This window comes from Fonsecaea monophora, assembly GCF_001642475.1.
Source record: "Fonsecaea monophora strain CBS 269.37 chromosome Unknown Scaff19, whole genome shotgun sequence".
In the NCBI taxonomy this organism is placed as follows: Eukaryota; Fungi; Ascomycota; class Eurotiomycetes; order Chaetothyriales; family Herpotrichiellaceae; genus Fonsecaea; species Fonsecaea monophora.
Window position 1 is genome coordinate 1 of NW_019173950.1, and position 23,387 is coordinate 23,387.

Below are 23,387 nucleotides of genomic sequence, written 5' to 3' on the forward strand. Positions count from 1 at the left end.
TCCTGGGGACCGTCTGACTATATACCTTCGAGTAATTTACAGGGCCCTACCGGCGCTAGTCCGAAGGCCTTCGGCCGAGGACTAGCGTGACGGTCATTACACGTCCTTGGCATTCCTGCCAGTCACAATCCGTCCTTGCGCCGCCTGCGCTAGCCCCCAAATCAAGGCTGGCGCAATTCCTGCGGATTTGGATCTACCTTCTCTTCCTACCCGTATACCCAATGTTGCTCTCGATAGCGGGCCCCTATCTTGGCCCTAGGTTCAGCTCGACCATGCCTCGTATTACTATTGCAAAGGAAGCCCCCCTCTGGAATCCCACTATGTCTTTTCAGCTCCCGGATGGTGATTTAGAACGTCGAGTCCTTTCTTTCTACAACAGTACCGAGTACTTTATCTCTTTTCGCTCGCCCACTCCCTGCTCTGCTTGCGTATAATCATTCTTGTCCCCTTGCTGCTTCTCCCATCTACACCCGTGATCTCTTTTTGAACGTCCGCAGTTGCGTACACTAACGGAGAGTCTCGCTGCGCTACAAGTCACTTTTTCCAACGGTTGCCAGGCGGTTGAGGTTTGGCGTTGTCCGAAGTTGAACAAGTTACATCTGTTGCCATCATAAGAAATCGAGTTTCACGACAACTAGGTCACCAATCAATTGTACGGGGGTTAGCGCCCTGCCCGTCCCTCTCGAGCCAGCATTCTTGTTGTCCAATTCATGTCCACCGTCCATATTCGCGCAATGGATCTCGTTGCAAGAAAAACCCGTCTCGTGATCGTCAACGATGGCGACCACAAGAAGAGCAAAGCGTGGCGAATAGTCATCATTGTTCTCAGCAGTATCAGTCTCCTCCTAACCCTCGTTGGAATTGGCCTCCGTATTATGATACGGAGGCGTGCACGACGCGCCAAAGCCGAAGGAAATAACGAGGGAGAAGATCCGTCTGAAGAAGATCCCGGCCTAGACAATGGTTCTACCCAAGACCCGCCAAAGCACAAAGAACACCCATACTACAACAGTCCCGGTTACGAGGCAACGGCTGATCAGAACCAGACTTTGTTGGGCAACGACGAGAGGCCTCCGGCCACGCGCTGGGACAGCGACTCGAACAGCGCGACAGGCATCCAGCGACCCGAGAGCATAGCTAACTACTACAATGTACCGCCACCCAGGTACGAGTAGTGTTATTGGGGCAGCGTGGTTCTTTGCAAAGAATATCCACAAGATTGTACGAGATATACCCAAGGTGTGCTGCTTCGCTATGGCATACGACGGGAACGATTGCACTGGTTTCACAGAAGACAATAAGGCAGAAGGAAAACACGACAAGGGCGGGTGTCATGGGCGGCAGGGGTGTTACTACAGGTTGTTCTGGAAGTGTTTTGTCTGAGGGTTGCTATCTCAACACACCATGTTCGGAATTCATTCATTTAAAGCGAGTCAAATATTCGTTCACCATTTGGTACTCTCCGTGACCTTGTGATCTTGCCTGCGGCGCCTCTACCAAGATACCACCCCGATCCCAGTTTGAGATGGGTCAAAGTGCCCTCGAGTTACAACCCGCGTTACGGTGTGAAGCTTCAGAACCACTGGTCGATGTACCGAACTACTAATCCCATACAAGTTGAACGAGTGACCGTCCATTGCTACTGGGTTCGCATATCGTGACTTGGGTCCCTTGGTTGATCCGCACCACTCGACGCCGCACTGAGGCACAGCATTGTGTCCCTCACTTCCAAGGTTTGGTGGCAGCACAAGCAATAATAGTCGAAGTGCTCCGAGCTCTCGACACGCTCCTGGCACAGCACGGTGCCGCTTTTTCAAGACGACCTGCTCGCGACCTCCCCCTTCACCAAAGACACCTCGCGGCGGTCGTCGGACCGAGCCGCTATGTCCCACCCACTCGGTTCTGATGTGCCACGACATGTGTCTGGCCCGGGGAGTTTCTCTCGTTCAGCCAGACGGCGACGCACACTCGACAGTTTGCGCAGAAGTGGCGGACGTCCTTGGTTCCGTTGGTGAGATAGGGGACCGGGGCGAGGACCACCGTGGCGGCGAAGAGGAGTCCGGCTGATCGTCTAGTCCGGCACTGGGAGGTCAGATATTTCCCAATCTTCTTTCTCAAAAATCGACAGGTGCCAGCAAAATTGTCGGTGGGAAACTTTACCGGGTCCGCCGACCGGCGACGTGCTCGACTCTGGTCACGCCTTGAAACCCGCAGTACGGGCACTGAATAGGGCCAGGCACGTCGCGCAGTTGGTCCAACGGGATGCACATTCGGTGATCGTGCAGTGGTTGCCCTGGGGCCTGCATGGCGACGCGAGGCGGGCCGGCGTCATTGTAAGTCGGCGGCTGATCTAGAGATTCTGCCAACACACACACACACCATATCAGCCACGATGATTTTTTGGACATTCTATCAAGACACGAGGTACTAACCGACTAGTTTCGCGTCGAAGCTCCGCGTGTCCTGTCCTCTCGGGGGAGTTCCCTTGGCGTGTTCCTTGTCCATGGACGGTTTACAGACTGGATGGGGGGTTGAGAAGGTGAAATTTTTTCTCTCGACACACTTGCTTCCGAAGTGTTGATTTCAATGAGGGAGAAGTTGTCCACGGCGAGGGTGCCTTTGACACTCCTTATATATGTCATCTGTATCCTCCTCCATCTTCTCCTCGAAGTCGAAGATGGGGGGCTTTCTGGCACCGCCACAACGGATTGCTCATGTCAATCTCGCAGACGCCGCCACGGTGTAGTAGTACAGAGGCACAAAACCCGTGTTTCGCTCAGCCCTGTATGTCATGCTAGGTAGGGTGGACTGGGTGGCAGGCAACGAACTTGGCCTCGAGGCTTCTGATTTGCCAGGTCGTCTAGAATATGCCTGATTGGGAATAGCGCGACCGGAAGCTTTCTCACTCATAGACTCCGCAAACCGAGCCAGATGCCCACAATCCCCGAAATCGAACCAAATCAGGCTCGAGGTCGATCATGTCGGTTCAACACTGGTGGAAGCAATCTTCATTCGAGACCTTGGACTCCATTTCACAGCCTCGACGAGGAATTGACGACATTTCTCAGGGACGACAGAAGTATTTGCGGGTCGAACACTGCCCGCATACGCCGCGTCCCGTCTTGTTCTCTTCGAGGAAATCAAATGATCTTGTCCTACCTCAATTGCCAGCGTCGACATTCTCCTGTCTATAGAGACTAGGTTGTCGTGGCATTGCGTAAGACAACTACAGCACAGATCCCTCGTTATGAGGCCTTGACAGACTGTCCAAAACACAGATACTACTGTGACACTGATCGATCAGACGCAGATATAGCGCCGAGGAGCGGTCTTTCAAAGCTCTAAACCTCCATTTTAGCCATGGTAACTCTCAATCCAGGGACATGGACACTAGCAACACGGCTCTCCCGCCCCACTTTGAAGATAAACTCGTCCAGAGGCTGTCCGCCGTACGTTAATTGGTCCACATCATCCCACGCCTCAGTAGCTTGACCAAAGAGACGAGGGATGCCCTTGGAGTGGGTAATACTCAGGCCTGACTCAGGGCTGCTTTCGGTCAGGAAGACCGCGCGATACCTCAGCTCTTTGCCACCCCGGTCGATGATGGCGGGATAAAGGCGCACAGACTTAAGAGTCCCACTCCCAGAGACGCGAGAGTAGTCGTTGGCGACCTGCAGAAAATCAACGCCGTAGCTGACCCAGTTGCGAATCTCGAGACCTGGCCCATTCGAAGGTAGTGTCAATTCCAACGTGCTGCCGCCTGCCGTCGCGTTGGTGACGTTGGCAGAACTGTACCACCCCAGCAGCCCTCGAGTCTGCGCTTGGCGACTAGAGATGGTACGGAGAGTGTGGGCCGTGACAACGTCAGCCAGGCGGAGAGGCAGCTCGCTGGCCGGCTCGGACGCGGCGACCAGTTCTGAAATGACGATGCCAAAATCCGGAACCAAGATTAGCCACGAGTTGTAGGCGCCAGTGCTTCCGGATTTACAGTACAGGTCAACAACACGGCCGGAAACCTCGGCGCGGTATATTTCCCACGGGGCGCCGACCGAGAGGAATAGTGAGGCGGTATGTGTCCACGGTTTCAACCAGCGCCTCGTATCCCCTGATGAGAGCTGCCTCTTGCTCAGGATCGCAAGACCAAAGGAGCAGAGGTCACTGGCGGTCGAGTAGAGACCCCCAGAGCTGCCGACGGTCAGAAAAAGCTTGCCAAGTTGCTCCGGCTGCGACATTTCACTTACGGTGTCTCATCTCCCAAGTCCTGGGACCAGCCGGAGCTAGTCGTGTTTCCAGGAATGGCACCACGGACGTCGTTCGGTGGTTGACGTACAAAGGTCATTTTAAGATCTAACGGGTCTAGTACCAACTGTTGAAGGGCAGTGGCATAGCTCGTGTTTGTGATCGTCTCCACGACATATCCGAGCAGTCGAAAGGCATTGTTCGAATACGCCGGTGTGTGAAACGTCTCGAAGACGGCGTCTCTCTGCTTCAATGTAGTCATGAAGTCTGTGTCATGTCCCAGTCAGATGAGTTTGTTTGCAAGCCAAAACTATGAAAAGGGCCTTCGAGTGTTCGTCTAACCTGAGCGGGAACAAGTCGGTACATGGCTGTCATTGGCACATCCAGGGAGGTCGGACGGCGGGATGTTGGGGAGGCCGCTGGGCTTATTGGGGAGCGCTGCCAGGTCACCCAAATTGTCTAGAGGAAAACAAGAGCGGCCGTCAGTACGCCAAAAGAGACCAGATAATGCGGCAAGGTGACGACCTTACAGTCTCTAGCGATGCCCGCCAAGTGTGATGCGAGTGCCCCAATCGTGACTTCTGACCATTTTGCTGGAAGCTCGCGAGTGTCGCTTGGCGGTTTGGATGTGGCGAATTCCGGGAGCAAGTCTCCAATCCACCGAGTGAAGATGCTGTGGCCCTGAGAGACCAGTATCGTATAGACAGTGAATAGTTTGGATATGCTGCCCACGCGGAAGACGGTGTCGGCGTCGACAATCTGCTTCGGATCCGTCGAGTAAGAATATGTAAACAGGGGTTCATCAGCATGGATCGACGCTACACGCGCTGCAACCAGCAACGACCCGTTTGTCGAATTCTGGCAGAGTGCAGAGAGGTCGTCGCTAATTTGGTGGTGATCCAGGGGTGCGTAGATCGTCGGATCGAGTCGTTCATCAAAAATCGAGCCCAAGAAAGTATCGAAACCTTTGCTGGCGGCACTCATCCCAACTTGGGCGAGCCCTAGCCACATTGCCAGGTTGACGAGTCGCATCCTCAGGCTCGTTGCGTACTCCGATGTGTGGTAGTTCGAACTAAGGAATCCTTTGGTTGCTCTTGTGCTTTCAATGGCCACAGCGGGAAAGAAATGGGAATCGAACCTCCTGATTCTGAATGCTCGATATAATTGTAGAGATGCCTCTCGAGCCTCTGTCCCACGAGCAGAGTCCCGTCTCAAATACATGTTGCGAAAGTGGAGGCGATGCCGTCGAGAAGGTGTGAAGGCCCACTGCTTCTACCTGATTCGCCATGCCGTCAAACAGTCACGGATTAGGATAGGGTTCCTTAAAAATCTGGCCAGGCACCGGCGTTCAAGAGTGGGTTGTCTTCCAATTTAGGAAGACATCAACCCCAAGTCGCGCAATAGCTGGTGTTTCCATTGATCCTGTGTCGTCAAGGGCGATGAGAGGGGTTCTGCGTTTGGTAGGCGAAGCCTTTCCTATGGTATTGCAGCTCAACGGAGCCACTAATTGTACTGCATTCAAATTTGACCGCTCTGGGAGAGTTCCGCTTTGTCTGGCCGAGGTGATGAGTGCGCAATTTCCAAGGCTAAGGCTGTAAGCAATCAAGGGCCGATTTGGCAGTCTGTAAACAATGGATGGCGTGTCTAATGGCGCTTGTCTACTGGCTACGATAGGTATCACCAGTAGACTTGGAAGAAGTGGTGTTCCCATGCCCCTGTCTGACCACTGGGCAGCAGCGCACAGTGCACCACAGAAGAACGCCGCCGGGGATCAAGGTCGGTGCCAGTCGAATGAACTCGTTTCACCTCGGGTATACGGTGCTGCTCAAGGAATGCTCGGTCAAGGTCACGTTCTTCCAACTCTTTGACGACGGCTGCGATTTTGGTCATGGCGGGACCATTCCACACGCCTTCAGTCCACGGGATGGACGACAATAGCTCCATCGCTTCGTCCCGGACCCAAAGGTTCCGACATCGCGTGGCGGTAAAGAATAGGGGCTGGACAACCCCCAGCCCTAAGGAAAAGAGGGCAGGAGTCGCATCTGACCGACGGTGTTTTAGGAGCGACTGAGACAAGGAAATTATGAGGCGAAATGAATCGTCATGATCATCGTAGCAGAGCTCGTTAGGACAAAGTGCGGTCGCCAAATATACCTTAGCGGTCAGATGATGAATGCGGAGAAGGTTTGAGTATGTTTGGGCGTACGTGTTTGGAAAGCTGTCCAGGCGCTTTACAAACTCGTCATAGCTCAGCTCCCATCGCCGTAAATGTGCCCCTAGGTCCCGGCTTTGACTTGCAATTTGCGGTGGTCGATCGTCCGGGTTCCAGTAGCGATGAGAATTGTCGAGAGTGCCCCTTAAGAACGACCACAGCCGACTTAGACATGCATAAAGGTGGCGTTGAGCAGTTTCCAGGGATTCAAACTGGACCACATCTCGGCCGTAGTCGTCGTCGGCAGCGGTGATGGTGTTGGTCGGAAGAAGCGGCGTGAGTCGTGGCACCCAGCCTCCGATAAATGTCGAGCCTTGGACGTCAAGACGCGCAAATGCATGGAAGATGTCTCCGTCGACTGTTGACCTGCATTGTCAGACGAACACGGCCAGTATGTTAAGGATGTAAACGAAGAGGGGGAGAGGAAGCACTGAGCTCTCACCGGCCAAGGACGAGCAGACACGCAGGCCATTCTCCAAATGGAGGCGTGCCTCGTTGTAAGCGCCCTGGGCGAGTTCGTAACAAATGCCCAGCAGCGCGCACACCAAGGCGACCTCAGCGGCATGTTGATCGGGCTGCCGCAGCAACAGCCTCCGCAGATCTCGGATGGAGAGACCGTAGGACCTGAGGCCAAACGTCGTAGCACCACCACCATCGCTGCCAGCTGGCCACCGCGACGAGATTTGGAGCTGATGGATTGTGAGCGCGGCCGCGGCGTGGCGCACGCACGACTCCTGGTGAAGTGCCTGCAGTATCAGGTGCTCGAGGCGTCGCGAAGGGTCGTCGAAAAGTGCGCCGATGACGTGAGAACGAAAGGCATCGAGACAAAAGAGTCCCAGACCCCTCGGCTTCTCGTCGTGTGGCAGGGTCGACAACGACATCCCAAGGACGGTCGCTGGGGGTTTCCACGTGAGCGAGGGAGCCTCGCGCGGCGGTCGGACCACGACATAGCCATCGCAGGTACGTCCAGTTACCGTGCACTGTCGGCAGGCTGGTTTTGTTTCGTCACACTTGACATGTCGAACCCTTTAAACGCATCTCAGCCGTCCCCGGAACGTGGCCATTGAGGGGAGGGACGGGTTGGTAATGGCTTACCTACAGGTCAAACATCCAAGACGGGACCGAGACGAGCTTTTTCTGACCTGTCCCATGAGACGAAAGGGTACGACGAGACTAAGAAACGCCCACTCAAGGGTACATAATGCATAACCACAGAAAAGTCAAGATGTGTGGTAGATGGAGGGTGAGCAAGGGCGGCATCACCCTCTTTCCCGATCGGGGGTGAGATGCCTTGGCGTCTGCGATATACACATCTGGCCTCACTTCTTCCCCCCAATTACCCCGACACACCCACTCACTCACCAACGAATATAATCCCCCGTCTTCACCATGGTTGTTCTTGCTGCTTCAATATGTACGCGAGGCGGCAAACCGCTGCTCTCTCGCTCGTTCAGAGAGATTCCCAAGTCTCGCATTGAAGCCCTCCTCGCCTCGTTCCCCAAGCTCGCCGACTCCTCTACACAACACACAACCGTCGAGCAGGAGAATGTCCGTTTTGTCTACCAGCCTCTCGACGAACTATACCTCGTCCTCATCACAAACAAACAGTCCAATATCCTCCAGGACATTGACAGTCTACACTTATTCGGCCAGGTGGTCACATCCATCTGTAAGAAAGCCGAGGAACGCGAAATCCTGCGCAATGCATTTGAGCTTCTTTCCGCCTTCGACGAGCTGGTCACCATGGGCTACAGGGAAAACCTCTCCCTGAGCCAAATCAAGACCTTCCTCGAGATGGAATCCCACGAAGAGAGAATTCAAGAAATCATTGCCCGTAACAAAGAGCTGGAAGCGTCAGAAGAGCGAAAGCGCAAGGCGAAACAACTCGAACTTCAGCGGAAAGAGGCTGCGCGCTCTGCCGCGTACGGCCGTGGCATCGCACCGAAGATGCCTCAGCAACCTGTCTATACACCGCCGACACGGCCAGAGAGCTCTTACGACAGCTACGAAGCTGAAAAGAACAAGACTTCCAACAAGTTCACGGCACGGTCCACAAAGGGTATGCAGCTGGGCAAGAAATCCAAGACGTCAAATGCGTTTGCACAAGTTCAGCAGGAAATAGGTACGGAAGAGGTACCCGCAGTCGAGCCTTCAGCGGAATTACCTGTCCGTGGCCTACCTACCGCGAGCACTCACGACGCAACGCTATCCTCTCCGACCACACCTATCCTGGTCACTATTGCAGAGACGTTTTCGGCCAAACTTTCGCGCGAAGGCGCTCTGAAGTCTATGGAGGTCAAGGGGGATCTACAATTGAAAATCAGTGATTCAGCCTTGACCAAGCTCGCCCTCTCCGTCCAAGCCGTCGAAGGCCCTCTGAAAGCCCAATTCCGGACACACCCCAATGTGGATAAGGGTCTCTTCACCAGTCAAAAGATCATCCAGCTGAAAGACACTACTAAGCGGTTCCCTCTCAACAACAGCATCGGTGTTTTAAGATGGCGCGTGACCGCTCCCGCAGACCACAACACCGACGTCCTTCCCCTAACACTGACAGCGTGGGTCAACAAGTCGTCCTCCGATGGCACCTATACCATCACAATAGAGTACGAACTCACTAACCCCGCCTCGACAACTCTCCGGGATGTCACCCTTACCATCCCTTACTCTTCGTCAGAACCCAGTGTTTCATCCTTTGACGCCGTATATCAAGTCACAGGCGACTCATTAGAATGGACCATCGGCGTCATTGACGCTGAGACGAGCTCTGGCAGTTTCGAATTTGAGGCCCAGGCGGATGACGATGCGGAATTCTTCCCCATGACGGTGAATTTCGAGATGAGCAGGACGTTTGTGGATGTGGATGTGACGGGGGTGAAGCTGTTAGAGGGAGGCTTGGACGAGGAGGTGAACTTTGAAAAGGTGATCAAGGCCCGGAGCGAAGGCTTTGCGATTGAGTGACGGAGGCAGACATGAAGACGGGGCCGGCGGCGGACTACTCAAGTTTTGCCCGGTGACTTGGGCATTTGATATCTAGCTAGCGATTGTGGTTACGAGGAAAGGAAAATGTGCACAATGAATGACACAGAAGGATGTTGTTTGGCGCCGGGGCAAAAAGGGTGCATGCAGGTCACACGCATCATGGCATTGGCATTAGAAGAGTACGAGGTCCCCAGGACACTGGAGGACACTAGACGATCCGTTTGATGCCCTTCCATCCATACAAGACTTGGACGCTTTCTTTCTCTATTTCCATCTCTCTCTTCTTTGAAGACCCTCTTACGTATCTCGTCATGACACGGTGGATATGAGGAGTACAGATGGTACCTTAGTGCCTCTGTATGTATGTAATGAGATAAGGTGTGATATGATGGCATGTGATATACGATACGACACGATACTCCAAGTGCAAATGGAAGGGAAATTGAAATCTGATTTATTATACTATACATACATATACCTGTAGGTACTCTGCCGAAGTACTACTTGTGTGGACAAAACGTATCTATCCATGCATCTATCTGTCCGACCTTCTGTCTACCCATCCATCCATGAGTACCGAGTATACTTTCCGCCCTCCCAGCCCCCGAGGAACAACGACGCTTCAAGCATCAATAGATGATCATGGTGTTTTTCTTTGGCATTATAATATATTATATGGATTCCCACCAGCCCGGCCACGGTGCGGACCGGTCCATTTTCTGCCGGTGTCGTTCAAACTATTCAGTAAAGTATGGGAGGTATGTACATAATTACAGCCAGTGTCCGACAATGTGGAACAAAAATGTAAAGAAAACACTTCGATTTTGGGGTATACCCATGGCCCTCCCAAGAAACGCCCCCTCGGTAAAATCAATCAAATGTTCGTTCGTGGTTACAGTGGACATTGTAGACAGGCATGTAGACAGCACAGCAACCCATCGTCCTCAGTTTTTGTCTTCAGCTCGAGTCAATTGGGAAAACTCCAAGTTCTTTTTTTCCAAACTAAAACCCAGGCCACACGCCAGCGTCGATGAGGCGGAACAGATCCCACTCGGCGGCGGCCTCGGTCTTGAAGTTCCAGAAGAACCAGCCCTGGATCTGGGTCTCGTAGACGTCTAGCTGGGCCCGGATGTAGTTTGTCGTGGTGGTCCTGTTGTAGTCGCTCCACTGGTCGATGAAGTTGATGTTTGCGCAGGAGCCAACGTAGGGCGAGCCGCTGTAACCGCCGTCCGAGTTGTGCTGCGAGTACGTGCCGTCGTAGCGGGCGCCGACGCCGTAGCCGTTGAGGGCCGGGGCGCAGTCGGTCATGGCGGCCGTCCACTCGCCGCAGATAACGAACTTGTCCTGGCCCTGCGCCCACGTGCTGGCGTGCGAGTAGAGGTAGTCGACGTGCTGCTCGGGACTCATGGCGACCAGGTCGTCGCTAAAGACTTGGTACTCGTGGTGATCGACAATGGCGCCGGAGCTGCCCTGGCCGGTCAACACCCCGTTCCATGAAGATGGAGCGGCGAATCCATCGTGAATGATGACGGCCGTCTGGCCCGTTTCTCGAACGACACCGAAGCCTGATTCGTAGTAGCTCTGCGTCGCGTCCTGTCCGCCGGGCAGCTTGCTCAACGATGGCTCGTTCATAAGCTGAATGCCTGATATCACGTCTGCATATGCCGGAGACGCATATTGTTGGGATATCTGTCTAATGACGTTGAGCGTTGCATCGATTGAATCGCCTGTTGTCCAGCCGGGTGTCGAAGTACGTTGGCCCGAATTGTCTTGTCCGTTTTGCGAGAGAGGTGCACCTGGAAAGAGGATAAGCTAGACATCCTACAAGGCTTGGGATAGTCAATCTTGCTCACCATGGAGGTCGATCCAAACCTTGAGGCCAGTCTCACGAGCCCAGCCGATGGCTTTCTCGAGGTAGTCCGCAGCACCTTGAATGTACGGATCACCTTCGTACTTTTGGAACGCCCAGTACCCTATCGGGATTCGAACTGTGTTGAAGCCGTTTGCGGCGATTTTCTGAAAGTCGCCCAATGAAGCCCAACTGTCCCAGTGGTTTCGCAGAACGTCTCCAGCATTTGGCACTTGTTGACAAAGTGTATATTCATCAACAACATTGCCTCCGTATTGTTGGAAGATCGATGGCGTAATCCAAGGTTCGAGGACCAACCAGCCGCCGATATTAACACCACGAACTGGAGTTGACCCATAAGAGAACTGCCGTTTGTTCAGAGGAGAACTGAGGGGGTCATCAATATATTTGGACATAACAGCAACCTGGTGAGGGCTTACCCGACGGCAGCTGTAGCTAGAAGAGCCACGAACAACAAGTTTCCGGCGACCATGGCTCGATGTCAACGACTTGAGAACAACGACAGAACTTGACGACTGACTTGTATTCCTGTGTGGGCACCGCTTGCTGCGCGGGATCCGGACAAAAGAAATAAGAACTTGATGTCAAACAAGCTCGTGCAACCATAAACCCTTTATTGCGCAAGGTCCGGGGACAATGTGCAGTGAAGCAAGCAAGCCAGCAATCAAGTAATGACGACTGCGTTAGTATCTCGACTGGTCCAAAAGAGAGGCCACCTGATGGAAAATGAGGGGAAAGACGTTAGAAGAGGTCACACTTGCATATCATGTGGTATAGAAAAGGACTGTCACAAAGAGGAGGCTGCAGGCGTGGCGGGACAGAGAACTTATCGAAAGTGCTGATCATTGAAGAGTATTCACCGAAAGTGGAGGGAAGGGAACACAAGATGACGGAGAAGAGTCTCGACAGGGTATAGATTCACAACCGTCGTGGAATTCTTGTCACGTAATTGAAGGGAACGTCGAGAGCATAGAACCTGTATGCCTGGAGGCAACTTGGTGATGTGGGTATAGCATTCTTTAGAGCTCGTGGGGTCAATGGTTGGGATAAAGGGTGTCTGCTGGAGCGGTTGGTGGATGAAAAATGAGTGGAACCAAACCCAAGTATTGATGGGCATCTTGCCCACATTATTGGAGTTTCTGTGTTGATGGTAGAGCCAGCATCGCGAGGGTACCATCAAGATGTGCATAGCAGGTATGCTGGGGGCATAGAGGCGAGCGACAAAGTGACCGAGAGGCGAGTCGAGAGAAGCTGGGTCGAGGACCCTCATGCTTCTCCTCTTTTGGTATCCGCCCTGAGAACCCAACGAATAACCATCTTGGGAGTGTGCGAGTCTGATCGAGAAAGACGATCGAGATGTCCGAACTGGGTTCAAGGTAATCGCCATCATACGAGGCTTCGATAGCCCGTCACCAGCCCAAAGCAAAAATCAAGGTCAGAGTCTCAGTCGAGACGCTCAGAGCCAGGCTTGAGTGTGGTGGCGAAATTGCAGAATTGTCCATGTTGAGCAGCATGGGGAATGCTGGCTGGAGAAGCTTGATGGAACGAACGGGCTCATTCATTGTGGGTGTTTGTTGTCGATCCCGAAACCCACACCTCCAGATGACCAACCACCGTCTCTCTCGGTCCAGGGGTTCCCAGTCTGGTGACCAGCACGCAGTTTGGGCGCATCTTTGTAGACAGTTCACCGCCCTTTCCGAGAAATGTGTGACGAGGTCTGATGCATGGTCGAGTGTAACGTTGGAAGCCTATGTAAGCTTCTCTGCCGAGGAATGAATAGAATGCGATATGATTCAGGTTCGCATTGCTTGCGCATGTCGCAGCCTACTGGAAGGCAAGGCGCTTGTGTCTCGCTTACCTTCGGGTTTGTGCTAGGCGCTCGTATTGCTTGTTGTTGGGTGGTTGATGGCTCCCGGTTCGTGGTCCCTTGCAGCGCCAGCCACCCAGCGCCCCGGTCCACTGTTGGTCTCCTGGCACTAGGCCCTCCAGAGGTCAAACCCTCCAGCCACCTATCCAGCTTTGGTCCTCTATTATCACGGGTTGAGTCCCTGCTCTGCCAAAAAGGAATGCGCATGCCTTGTTCCCCTTCTTTGGCGTGAAGAAACTGTCTCACTGTTGATCAGCTCAACAAACTCACGGACCCAGCTGCGCCTGGATCTTTTGGTCTATTGGCAATCGTCCCTGAACATACCCCAGAGCCACGTCACCTGTTTCAGGCACCGTCTAGTGTTGTAGGATCTTGCTGGCATCCACAAATGAAAATCTTTTGCCAGGTACCCGAGCGACCCAGCGAATGACAGTGACGCACGTTTGCATCCTCTGTGTTCTATTGCGATGAATCAATGCCAGGATATCGATGCAGCTTCACAACACTTCTGCAATGCTTTGTCGCTCAATGATCGAGTTTTGAGCCGAGTCTCGCGACACTCGGTAATACGTCCCTGTAAATTTCGAGCATTCCATTTGTCGTAAGAAGTCTTCGTCGTGAGTGATTACCACAAGCTGGAAATTGGATTGCTGCTGTCGATATTCGATAATCTCCTTCAACGACTGGGCCAGACTTTCGATGTTTTCGCGATCGAGGTTCGTGGTCGGCTCATCCAGAGCAATCAGTCCACAATGCGTGCTGAACACCTCCGCCAGAGCAAGACGGATGATGATGCTGGCGAGGACTTTCTGACCAGCACTGCATCGTCCGCGCATGTCCATTTCTGCTCCTCTCTTGACCATGACCACCCGATAATTATACGAGCGATTGCCTCTTCCCGACTCGTTCTCGGCTCGAATCATGATCGTGTCGACATCGGTGCCACGGTATGTCTTGCGCCACAGCTCTTCAATAATGGTGTTGATCTCCTCCATCTTCAGGCTGTGGTATTTCATAATTGCCTTGTCCAACGCCCCCCCATAGCGTCCGAGATCTTCTACGGCCGCTTTGGTAGCTTCCACCTTGATGTGAGCTTCTTTGTACCGCTGCGGCGCGTCCTTGAGATCTGTTTGGTAGTCCTCCAAGATTTCTGACAGTTGATTATCCTTTGACTTTACTTCACCCATGAGCCCACCCTGTACCGTCGCCAGTCGATTGTACTCCTTGCTGTATTTTTGTGATTCTTGCTGGAACCGGTCGCGGTCAACTTCGGCGTTGTGGCTTGTAAGCTCCTCAATCTCCTCCTGCAGGCGTGCGAGGGCTCGACTCTCTTGTCTATATCGGAGATTGTCAGAGTATCGTCTTCGCGTCGACTCACCATCCCGGATGCGTTCAGTGATCTTGTTGATTTCACGTGTGAGCCGGCTTTGCTCGCTCTGAACGTTGTCCAGCTCCTGCTCCAGGTTCTTCAGTTCGCGGTTGACACGTTCGAGTTGATTGGGTCCGTCACGGTCCACGTAAGATCGAATCTGGTCGTTTAGGATGTCAAGATTGTTGACGGTATCGCCCAAGCTTGAGAGTTCATCGGACATTTCGCGTTCTTTGGTGGCTGCACGTTGATCAATATCGTCGTATTTGGCCTGGGCGGTCGCGATCTGGGGGTCGAGACTCTCAATCTCCTTGGTGAGATTCTCCATTACCTCTTGTAGCTTTTGGTTGTGTACTCGATATTCCTCCACTCGGGCTGCAAGTGAGGCCTTTTTATCAAGCTGAAATATGATATCGCTCAAGTTGCTTTTGAGGTCACGTAGTTCAAGCTCCATGCTGGAGATGCCGGCTCGGGACTGCTCCTGCTCCGTTCTCAGTCGGTTCATGACATTCTGTATGCCCCGAATCTTCTGGTCAGTTGAGTTCAGGTCCTCTTGAATCTCTTCCAAAGTGCGCGTATTGCTGTGCTGGCTCTGTTTGGCGGACAACTCCTCCACTTGGTTGCTTAGCGATTTGATTTCGCCGTCGCATTTACTGATGGATGAGACTATTTGAACGATGGACTCGATATCACGTTTAGACTGCTGTTTTTGTACCACAGTCTTGTCGTGATTCTCCAACTTTGCCAGCAGAGACTGTCGCTGAGCATCCAGATTAGCCGACTCTCGTGTAGCAGCTGGAATCTCAGAGTCGGCGAGCTTCTTCCATGTCTGATGAACAACCCCCAGATCCAGCACACGCTTGTATTCTGCTTCCGCCTCTTTCGGGTCAAACTCCTCTGCGTGCTCTTTCGTCTTCGCGATCAGCTTGTTGATGCGCTCCTGGAAATCCGCTAATGTTTTGCTGCCGACCGCAAAGCCTCGCATACAAGTGCGACACGCCGGCTTGTCTCCTGAACAGGCATCTAGGACTTGCTGAAAGTAATCGTGGAGGCCGCTGTAACCTGAGCTGTTCTCTCTAGCGTTTTGAACCTTTTCTTCCACCTGTTTCAGTGCTTCGTCATAACCTTCGGGGCCATCCTCGATAACAGCACGAAGCTGTTGTTCACATTTTTTTGCCTCATTCTCCTTGCGCGAGAGATCCAAGCGGACAGTTTTCTGCTTATACTGCAGCTGCTCCAACTCTCGATTTACCAGATCTCTTTCCCGTTCTGCTGTCAAAACTTCATCCGCTGCGCTTCTGAGGACATCCTGGTGGACTTTTTCGATCGTCTCAGGGGACCATGCCCCACTACCAACCAGGGCCGTAATACGGTCACTGTGAGCATTCAACAAGGTCTCAAGACGTTTCTGTTGGTCTTTCAACGCTTGCTTCGAGTATGAAAGTTTCGCGAGTTCCTGCGCCTTGTTTGAGGACCGAACCATCTCATCCCTCAGTCTGGAGCCAATCTCCTCAAAGCCTCGGAGTTCTGCATTAGCATTCTGAATCTTCTTATCCCAGTCGGCTGCCTCGGCGCTTTCACGGGTCTTTTGTAATGCTTTCTGAAGATCATCAATACGTGACTCGGCTACTGCTTTGCTGCCCTCATCGGCGGTGATCTGATTGACTCGTCGTTGGAAATCTGCGGCTTCGCGGTCATTTGCATCCATCTGCTTTCGCGCAGTGGCTCTTTGTTCCTGAAGCGCCGACTTTCGCTCGGTCAGTTTATTGATCAGAGTCTGAGCATCCCGTCGTTGTGTGGTGTGTTCGAGCTTCACCCGATCAAGACTTCCTTTTTGATTTTTGGAGATCTTTTTGATCTTGACCAGAAACTCCTCGACCTGGGTGTCATTGTCCGAGTACTCATACTCGCGCATTTGATGTTTCGCAGCAGCTTCTCTCACCATTTCTTTACGTCTTTCAAGCTGACGTTCGTGCGCCTCCTTCTCCTGTTCGTACTTGCCCTTTAGCTGCACTTTTTCCTCTCGCTGTTTACTCAGCAATTTCATTTGATCTTGTTGTTCAATGTATACCTCTTGTTTCTGACTCAGCTCGTCCCTGAGCTCCTCCTGTCGGGTTTGAAATTGGGACAATGTCGTTTGCAGCCACTCGTCCGTCTCACTGACCTCCACCAAATGCAGTTTAAGATCGTCAATGGTGGATTGTTTGCCTTGAGCCTCAATCCGCTTTCCTTCTAACGCCCCGAGAATTTTTGCATATTCCTCACCCTTTCTCCAAGTCTCGTCTGCCATCTGACGAGCGTGAGAGATTCTTTGCTCCAATTCCTCACTCTTTTTCCTAAGTTTCTCAATTTCATCCGAAAGAGCCTCCTTCCTCTTCTGGGCTTTCAGAGCTCGGTCTTTGTCCAATTTCGCATGCTCCTCTAGGATCTTGTACTTGCCTAGTTCCTCATTTTGTTTCTTTCGAATCTGTTTGATGTTCTCAATCGCCTTTGTATATTTCTGTGCCTCGAAGATCTCATCAAATTTCTTTTTCAGAGTTGTGGGATCACTCAGAGGCCAAAAACTTTCATCTTGATGGCAGAAGATGACATTGTCGATGATGGCAGTGGAGACACCAAGGTATTGTGGAAGGATCAAATCTAGTTCAGCAACTCGGGATGACATGACGGTCCTCTCGCCACGCCTGCTCACTACCAATGAGCATTCTAGCGTCTTCAAGGAACGAGTGGTTTTTTTGACATTCAGTTCCAGCCGCCGAGACACAGTGAGTGCCGCTCCACTGGCCGACTTGAACGAGACTTGAACCGACGCCTTGACCTGGGTATCACTGTTCAATTTAGGATCATGAATAAAAGCACCGCCAACTTTCGTATTGGGCGGTTGCATTCCCGTAAAGGCAAACTTGAGGCACTCAATGATGGTGGTCTTTCCCGAGCCATTTTGCCCCACGATGAGAGTCAGTGGGCTCTCAAATTTGATGTGCTGTTCCTGGTTATTGTCGAACGACCGAATGCCTGAAATCTTCAACACATGAAGCCGGGACATCTTTGCTCAGGCGTTGAGACGATCAGGTTCGACAATCTGATGGAAGGCAGCTTTGGGGTAACGCTAAATGCAGCCTGAGAGCCCTGCGTCGGCCTAAAGTTCAGGCAGCGGTCGTTAGTGAGCAAACTTTGCAACTTCTGAGGGACATACACAGCACCAGCAATGAGACAAGATGGAGTGTTAAAAGGTGACTGGCACAGGATCCACCTTTTGGCGCATCTAAGCATGTAAAAGAGCCATGAATGATGATCAGCTCGGTACGAAAGTGAAGAACGCGAAGTAGACGCGATCAAAGGCTTCCGCCGCCTCTAGCGCGGCTGCACTGAAACGCCTAGAAAACCCCCACATGCGCCCAGTCACGTGCTCTTGGCAAGGACAAGTTGTCGGCACTCCAGCACGAGTGGCAAAAGATCTGATCTGTAAGCCATCTTGCGATCTTGATTCTTTTGTCGGCGTTTCATCGTTCATCGAGTTCCATCCGACCACAGGTCATCGCTATCATCTCAAATCTTGGACTATTTCCCTAAGGGGCACTCCCCGGCTGTATTTTCCATTCATGAGTGCGAGCTTTGCTCCGTATGCCCCCGAGCCCTCCGTTGCTCGTTTCGCCTTTCCAGACTTCCCCGCGGTTCTAGTTGGTGGGAGACCTTGTTGCTACAGCGCCGCCCCTTGGATCAGGTACCAACGAATTGTTGGTCCCCTAAATCAGGGAGAAAGAACAAAGACCCAAAAAACCTTGTACACCGACAGTCAGCTATTGACCACAAGACCCACCACTGCCTCGTTTTGTGCATGATGGGCACGTTCCAGACTGAGCCAACTCCCATGATGGATTCCTACAGTCTCCAACCAGCCATGCTGGATGCGTCCCTCGTTGGTGGCACAGATATGAGCGTCTACTCTGATCCTTTATCTCTCGATATGGCCTCTATACAACCTACACCTTTTGACCCAATGGATTCCGTCCAGCCAACCTTGATGCAGGATGGCTCAAGTAAACCTGACACCCCTGACAGCTCTATGCCCGTTAATGGCATTGGTGCTGGACCACTACCTACCGACTTTGGCATGCAAACTGTTTCCGCCTCGAACAGCACCGTGACCGAATTCACAAGGAGAAAGAATTGGACCCAGCGCTTACTAGAGGAGCTAAAAGATCTGTTGTACATCCTCACTCCCGATGGTCGGCTTCTCTACGTTTCACCCTCGGCCAAGCAACTGACTGGATACGAACCAAATGAGTTGATAGGAAAATCAATATCAGATTTCATTCATCCCGACGACTCTTCGCTTTTCATTCGCGAATTCAACGAGAGCATTGCAACTGGAAAACCTGTTCGCTTCTTCCACCGGTTCCGCGGCGCTGAAGACAAATATCGCATCTTTGAAAGCCACGGACATCCGCATCTCACCAACGGAATCACTCAGCTTGAACTTCCAGGGACTCCTATGGGCCAGACAGGATTTTGCCGGGGCTTTTTCATGATGGCCCGGCCGTACCCAACCCCGACCTCGGAACTCTTAGATTCATTCTTGGAGCACAAGATTGAAAATTTCAGGCTTCAGGCCAGGATAGCCATTCTAAAGCGCGAGGAAGCTGAGGAGGCGGACGCGCAACAAGAGCATTATCACAAGCAGGCTGCCGGAGTCGCCGCCTCACGAGCCTCGTCAAATTCAGCCGACATTCCGCCTACCTCGCCATCCACAACCGCCAGGCCAGAGTTTCCCGATTACGGTGGCATGCCACCACCCGCCAAGCCAACAGTGTCGAACATTGCTCTTACGCGAGAAGCCTTGGACGAGGCCAACGCCTTTGCTCGCCCAGACTCCATACGGGACAAAATGGCCCGATACGAAGGCTCTTCACACGTCGACTCGATTGAAATGTTGACCGGTCTCCGGTACCGCGAGGGCGAGAGATCTCACGGCATCTCAACCGGTGGAACTTCGCCAGCACTTATTCGTGGTGATGCAGGCATTCACATACCCATTGACAAAGCCGATTCACGATATTCATACACCGACAAGAAACACAAGAAAGTTAAAAGTGCAGAGGAATACGTTTGCACGGACTGTGGAACTCTGGATAGTCCCGAGTGGAGAAAAGGGCCCAATGGTCCCAAAACGCTATGCAATGCTTGCGGGCTGAGGTGGGCAAAGAAGGAGAAGAAGAAAAATGCGGCAATAGATGCTGTGTCGTCGATAGCGGCCGGGACGGCCAGTCCTGCGGTATCTAGTGCCAAGAATGGCGAGACAGGAGCCACCTCATCGATGATGGTGGGGGGAAATTCCAGTCCCATGCCGCCCCCAGGCAGGGCCAGTGAGATGTCAGACGTCGAAACGGGATCCATGGACGTGGGACATCGCAGTCCCGCGATCTCCATGTCCAAGGCCACGACAAAGGCTGATGAAATGGAAAAGGTCGAAAGCACCGGACCAGCCCTGATGAGAAATAAAGGCTCTACAGTGGCGCCATCGACGGACATGAGCAACGGAATGACAGGCACAGAAGCCGCCCCGTCCAACGCGGCGGGCAATGACAGTGCAACAGCCACCACCATTGACCCTGTTCACATTGACAGGACCTTCCCTCCTCCTTCTTCTGCCATCAAGCAGGAATCCGGTTGAAGGGCATTTTGACACAAAGAGCCACCCACGCTCAAGCTCAAATCGGTTGATCCGCTCCAGCCAAGACTTCAACAACACTTGCTAGGCTTTTTGTCAGACAGACAGGACAGACAGACAGCCTGGGAAAGATCTGATGTGGTGCGCTGGGCGCTGCAGCTGGCTGTGCGAGGCCGGAATACTTTTTCCACATGTCAGCAGGTTCAAGCCTCCAACCTCAAGCGATCGATGCGTCCATATCAGCTTATCAGCTTATCGTCTCACCGAGACCGACGAGCATCCATCCCCATCTATCTATCTATCAGCTAGATCACCCAGATTTTGGAGCTGGACGGACGGTCAGCCAAAGCAGTTCCGCTTCAGCAGCCTGCAACGGCAGAAAGAAACACGCCTGCCCGAGAAACAATCCACCTCTGGGTTACCTCCAATACGCACCACAGTTCGATGTACATTAGTAATGAATGAATGAGTGAATGAAAGAGGAGCATAGAGAACAGATGATGGGAAGGATCATGTATTCACTTGTACACACGCATACGAGGTCTCGAGTATTTGTATACATGTATATTCTCCCGTTCCTTCACATAACAAAGAAAGGGGCAACCGTCTTTGTTGATTCTCGTTTCTCCAGGTCAGAGGACGGCGTTCATCCACCCTTTTCCCTCGTAGTGATACTAGACACGCATCGCATCTCATGCATCAGCAACCCACCCATTGAGATGTGGATACTTCTCCCGAGGGCCCATGGTTGCCCGACATACAAGTACACGGCCTCTCTGTGTCAAGGGACGGCCAATTTTCGACGCTTGGGTAGAAGTGAAAAGGGAATCTTGTCTTTGTAGTTTCTTATACCTCGACTCGACGGATCGTCTAAGCAGGATTGACAGTCGCGCTACCCAAGGTCTTTGGTGGATGGGTTCCATTTCAGCTTCATTCTTTTAGCCTGTGGAAATTGCCGCAGGACACGTGCAACCGGGGCGAACGATAGATCCAGGATGCTCGGGTTGCGCTCGAAGATCAGCAGACTGAGTCCAGTATTGTGGACTTCGAATCTTGAAAGGATTTTAGATCTGGTGCAGAGAGATATCCCTCAAGTCACACTGCTCGCGTCCACGGTATCCTGTCCAACGGTCTGACCTGAGTTCTCAGCCTTGGTCTCGACTTCGTCGTCAGTCTTTCCATCCGCGTCCACAAGAACAATGTCGGCGTCTTCGGTAAGCCACTGTTGCTTCTGCTGCTTCTCGTCGCCTTTCCCGCTCTCGTCGACTTGCATGGCGTCCACATCGGTGCCTTCAACGGCGTCCTTGAGCACAATTTCGAAGTCGTCCGAATCCGCCGCTGATCCAGGTCCACCCAACGATATGGCCGTAGAGCTCAAAGTACGAGTTTGTGCAGAAACGACTGCCTGCGCGTCACTTGCATCAATGGCAGACTCGTTTCCCTCTTCGCCTGGAGGACTTCCAATATGTATTTCCACATCTTGACCATCGACTCTTCCCATATCCACGGATCCAACGAGGTCTGGTCCGCGGGCGTGAGGTACCATATCTCCTTCATCGACGAGGGAATTCTCTTCCATTGTCCCACTGACATGTGTATCAGAAGGGTTTCGGGTCACAGGCACTACACCAGCCTCTTGTTCCATACGTATCAACTCGCCTTGGGTAACTGCGCCATCTGCCCTTCCAGGTACTAGTGAATCTCCATCGCCCTGTGTCATCGGCAGGAGGAGAGCGTCGTCCAAGCCATCAGTACTGGTGCTGGCATTCGAGTCTGGGGCGCCTGTGTCTTCACCAGAATCCTCGCCACCATTCATTCCATTTCGTAACCACGGTATTGGAGTCAGGAGTGCGCCACCTAGACTTTCGTCACTGCCTAATGAATTGCTGTCGTAGCCATGGCGCACGTCGCCGTTGTTCCAGAGTATTCCCCCTCCTCCATCTCCATTGACACCATTCACCACGGGCGGAGTGTCGGAAAGCGGGAAAATATCTGCAGGGCTACTGACGCTGACAACTCGATCGACGGCTCGTAACCAGGCCGGGAGGGTCTTGTAATGTTTTCTTGGGTATAGAATAAGTTCTGCCAGCCGTTGTATCGTATGAGGGGGTCTTTCTGAAAATGAGGATCGAAGCGTATGTGTTACGCTATTGAGGAGTTGCAGTAATATTTCGTGAAGTTCATTCAGCGCACTGACATCGGCATCTTGGGATTGAGGGAGAGAATCAGGCACATGGCTTGTAGAAGTCGCCGACGATGTTGGGAAGGGTGGGACGGGAGGTAGATTTCGCACAGGTGTCGATGGTGTCTGCGGGTTAGGATTGGAATCACCCATCTGTGTCGGCTGTGTTTGACTCGGTGAGGAAGGAGCCGGCCGATTTATTGTGGGATATGGCCGTGGCATAGGGAATTCCGTATACACAATCTGTACATCGCATGTCAATCCCACAGTGAGCAATATTTCACAGAATCAAGTATGTACCTCATTGAGTCGCTGGAGTAGTGGTTCGATGATGGCGGGCCATTTTGCACTGGAGCAGGGTAAGTCTCAATATCGCAGAACTAAGCAACAGAACGAGCATACTAGTCCATCTCGCCATTACTGGCCACATGTTGTAGGGTCTGTTCATCCAAGGCTGATGGCACGAGTCAGCGTTTCTGGTGGAAAATGTTGGCGGCTTGAAATCGGCTTCAGGTATTCGCGGCATCAAGTCAAGCAAGCGGGTAGACGTACCTAGAGACATAGTGTACACTCGTCAGGCAAATCAGCTATGCGAAAGATCCGAGTCTCCAAAGATATTAATCTTCAGAAGATACGCAACCGACGAGGCTGCAAGCGACATGATCAAATCTGCGCAAAAGGCGGCGTGGCGGGTGGTCCTCCAGGGTAGACGAGGGCCGCAGGCTAAAGAGGCGCCGAGCACGAGACTTTGGCGCAGCTAAGCGCCTGTGGCAATTGAGCGTGTGTTGTCCCTAAAATAATGGGGGCACCCAGGGGGGCAGGGAAGCTTGGCCGGTTCCGTTTGGTGTTTCTCATCCCCCCCCCAAAAGAACCCAAGGATCCCCTCTACGCCCCCGTAGTGAGTCTTCCATGCTTTGAGACCATCTGGCTATACTATTGAGTAGTTACCGGGGCGATACTTGGCACCAATCCGAAGCCTTTGGCCAAAGTGTGAA

The 23,387-nt window shown here is 52.6% G+C and overlaps 8 protein-coding genes across 8 annotated transcripts; 3 read left to right on the forward strand and 5 right to left on the reverse strand.

Moving 5' to 3' along the window:
* Positions 1–734: 734 nt before the first annotated feature.
* AYO21_03680 (hypothetical protein) lies at positions 735–1,175 on the forward strand (the record flags this gene model as incomplete). The annotated part of the gene is made up of 1 exon (XM_022653654.1): positions 735–1,175. The coding sequence occupies one exon, from the start codon at positions 735–737 to the stop codon at positions 1,173–1,175; it is 441 nt and encodes a 146-aa protein (XP_022513897.1).
* A 2,166-nt stretch (positions 1,176–3,341) lies between these two features.
* On the reverse strand, positions 3,342–5,460 carry AYO21_03681 (hypothetical protein; the record flags this gene model as incomplete). Its single annotated transcript, XM_022653655.1, has 4 exons — positions 3,342–4,185; positions 4,242–4,506; positions 4,582–4,698; positions 4,770–5,460. The coding sequence occupies 4 exons, from the start codon at positions 5,458–5,460 to the stop codon at positions 3,342–3,344; spliced, it is 1,917 nt and encodes a 638-aa protein (XP_022513898.1).
* A 456-nt stretch (positions 5,461–5,916) lies between these two features.
* On the reverse strand, positions 5,917–7,332 carry AYO21_03682 (hypothetical protein; the record flags this gene model as incomplete). Its single annotated transcript, XM_022653656.1, has 2 exons — positions 5,917–6,809; positions 6,894–7,332. 2 exons carry the CDS (start codon positions 7,330–7,332, stop codon positions 5,917–5,919), a joined length of 1,332 nt encoding a protein of 443 aa, XP_022513899.1.
* Positions 7,333–7,840: 508 nt separating this feature from the next.
* Positions 7,841–9,412, forward strand: AYO21_03683 (hypothetical protein; the record flags this gene model as incomplete). Its single annotated transcript, XM_022653657.1, has 1 exon — positions 7,841–9,412. The coding sequence occupies one exon, from the start codon at positions 7,841–7,843 to the stop codon at positions 9,410–9,412; it is 1,572 nt and encodes a 523-aa protein (XP_022513900.1).
* Positions 9,413–10,435: 1,023 nt separating this feature from the next.
* AYO21_03684 (hypothetical protein) lies at positions 10,436–11,775 on the reverse strand (the record flags this gene model as incomplete). The annotated part of the gene is made up of 3 exons (XM_022653658.1): positions 10,436–11,229; positions 11,287–11,669; positions 11,723–11,775. 3 exons carry the CDS (start codon positions 11,773–11,775, stop codon positions 10,436–10,438), a joined length of 1,230 nt encoding a protein of 409 aa, XP_022513901.1.
* A 1,892-nt stretch (positions 11,776–13,667) lies between these two features.
* On the reverse strand, positions 13,668–17,585 carry AYO21_03685 (hypothetical protein; the record flags this gene model as incomplete). The annotated part of the gene is made up of 1 exon (XM_022653659.1): positions 13,668–17,585. The coding sequence occupies one exon, from the start codon at positions 17,583–17,585 to the stop codon at positions 13,668–13,670; it is 3,918 nt and encodes a 1,305-aa protein (XP_022513902.1).
* A 795-nt stretch (positions 17,586–18,380) lies between these two features.
* AYO21_03686 (hypothetical protein) lies at positions 18,381–20,213 on the forward strand (the record flags this gene model as incomplete). Its single annotated transcript, XM_022653660.1, has 1 exon — positions 18,381–20,213. The coding sequence occupies one exon, from the start codon at positions 18,381–18,383 to the stop codon at positions 20,211–20,213; it is 1,833 nt and encodes a 610-aa protein (XP_022513903.1).
* Positions 20,214–21,300: 1,087 nt separating this feature from the next.
* AYO21_03687 (hypothetical protein) lies at positions 21,301–22,954 on the reverse strand (the record flags this gene model as incomplete). Its single annotated transcript, XM_022653661.1, has 4 exons — positions 21,301–22,635; positions 22,693–22,741; positions 22,795–22,846; positions 22,945–22,954. The coding sequence occupies 4 exons, from the start codon at positions 22,952–22,954 to the stop codon at positions 21,301–21,303; spliced, it is 1,446 nt and encodes a 481-aa protein (XP_022513904.1).
* Positions 22,955–23,387: the final 433 nt, after the last annotated feature.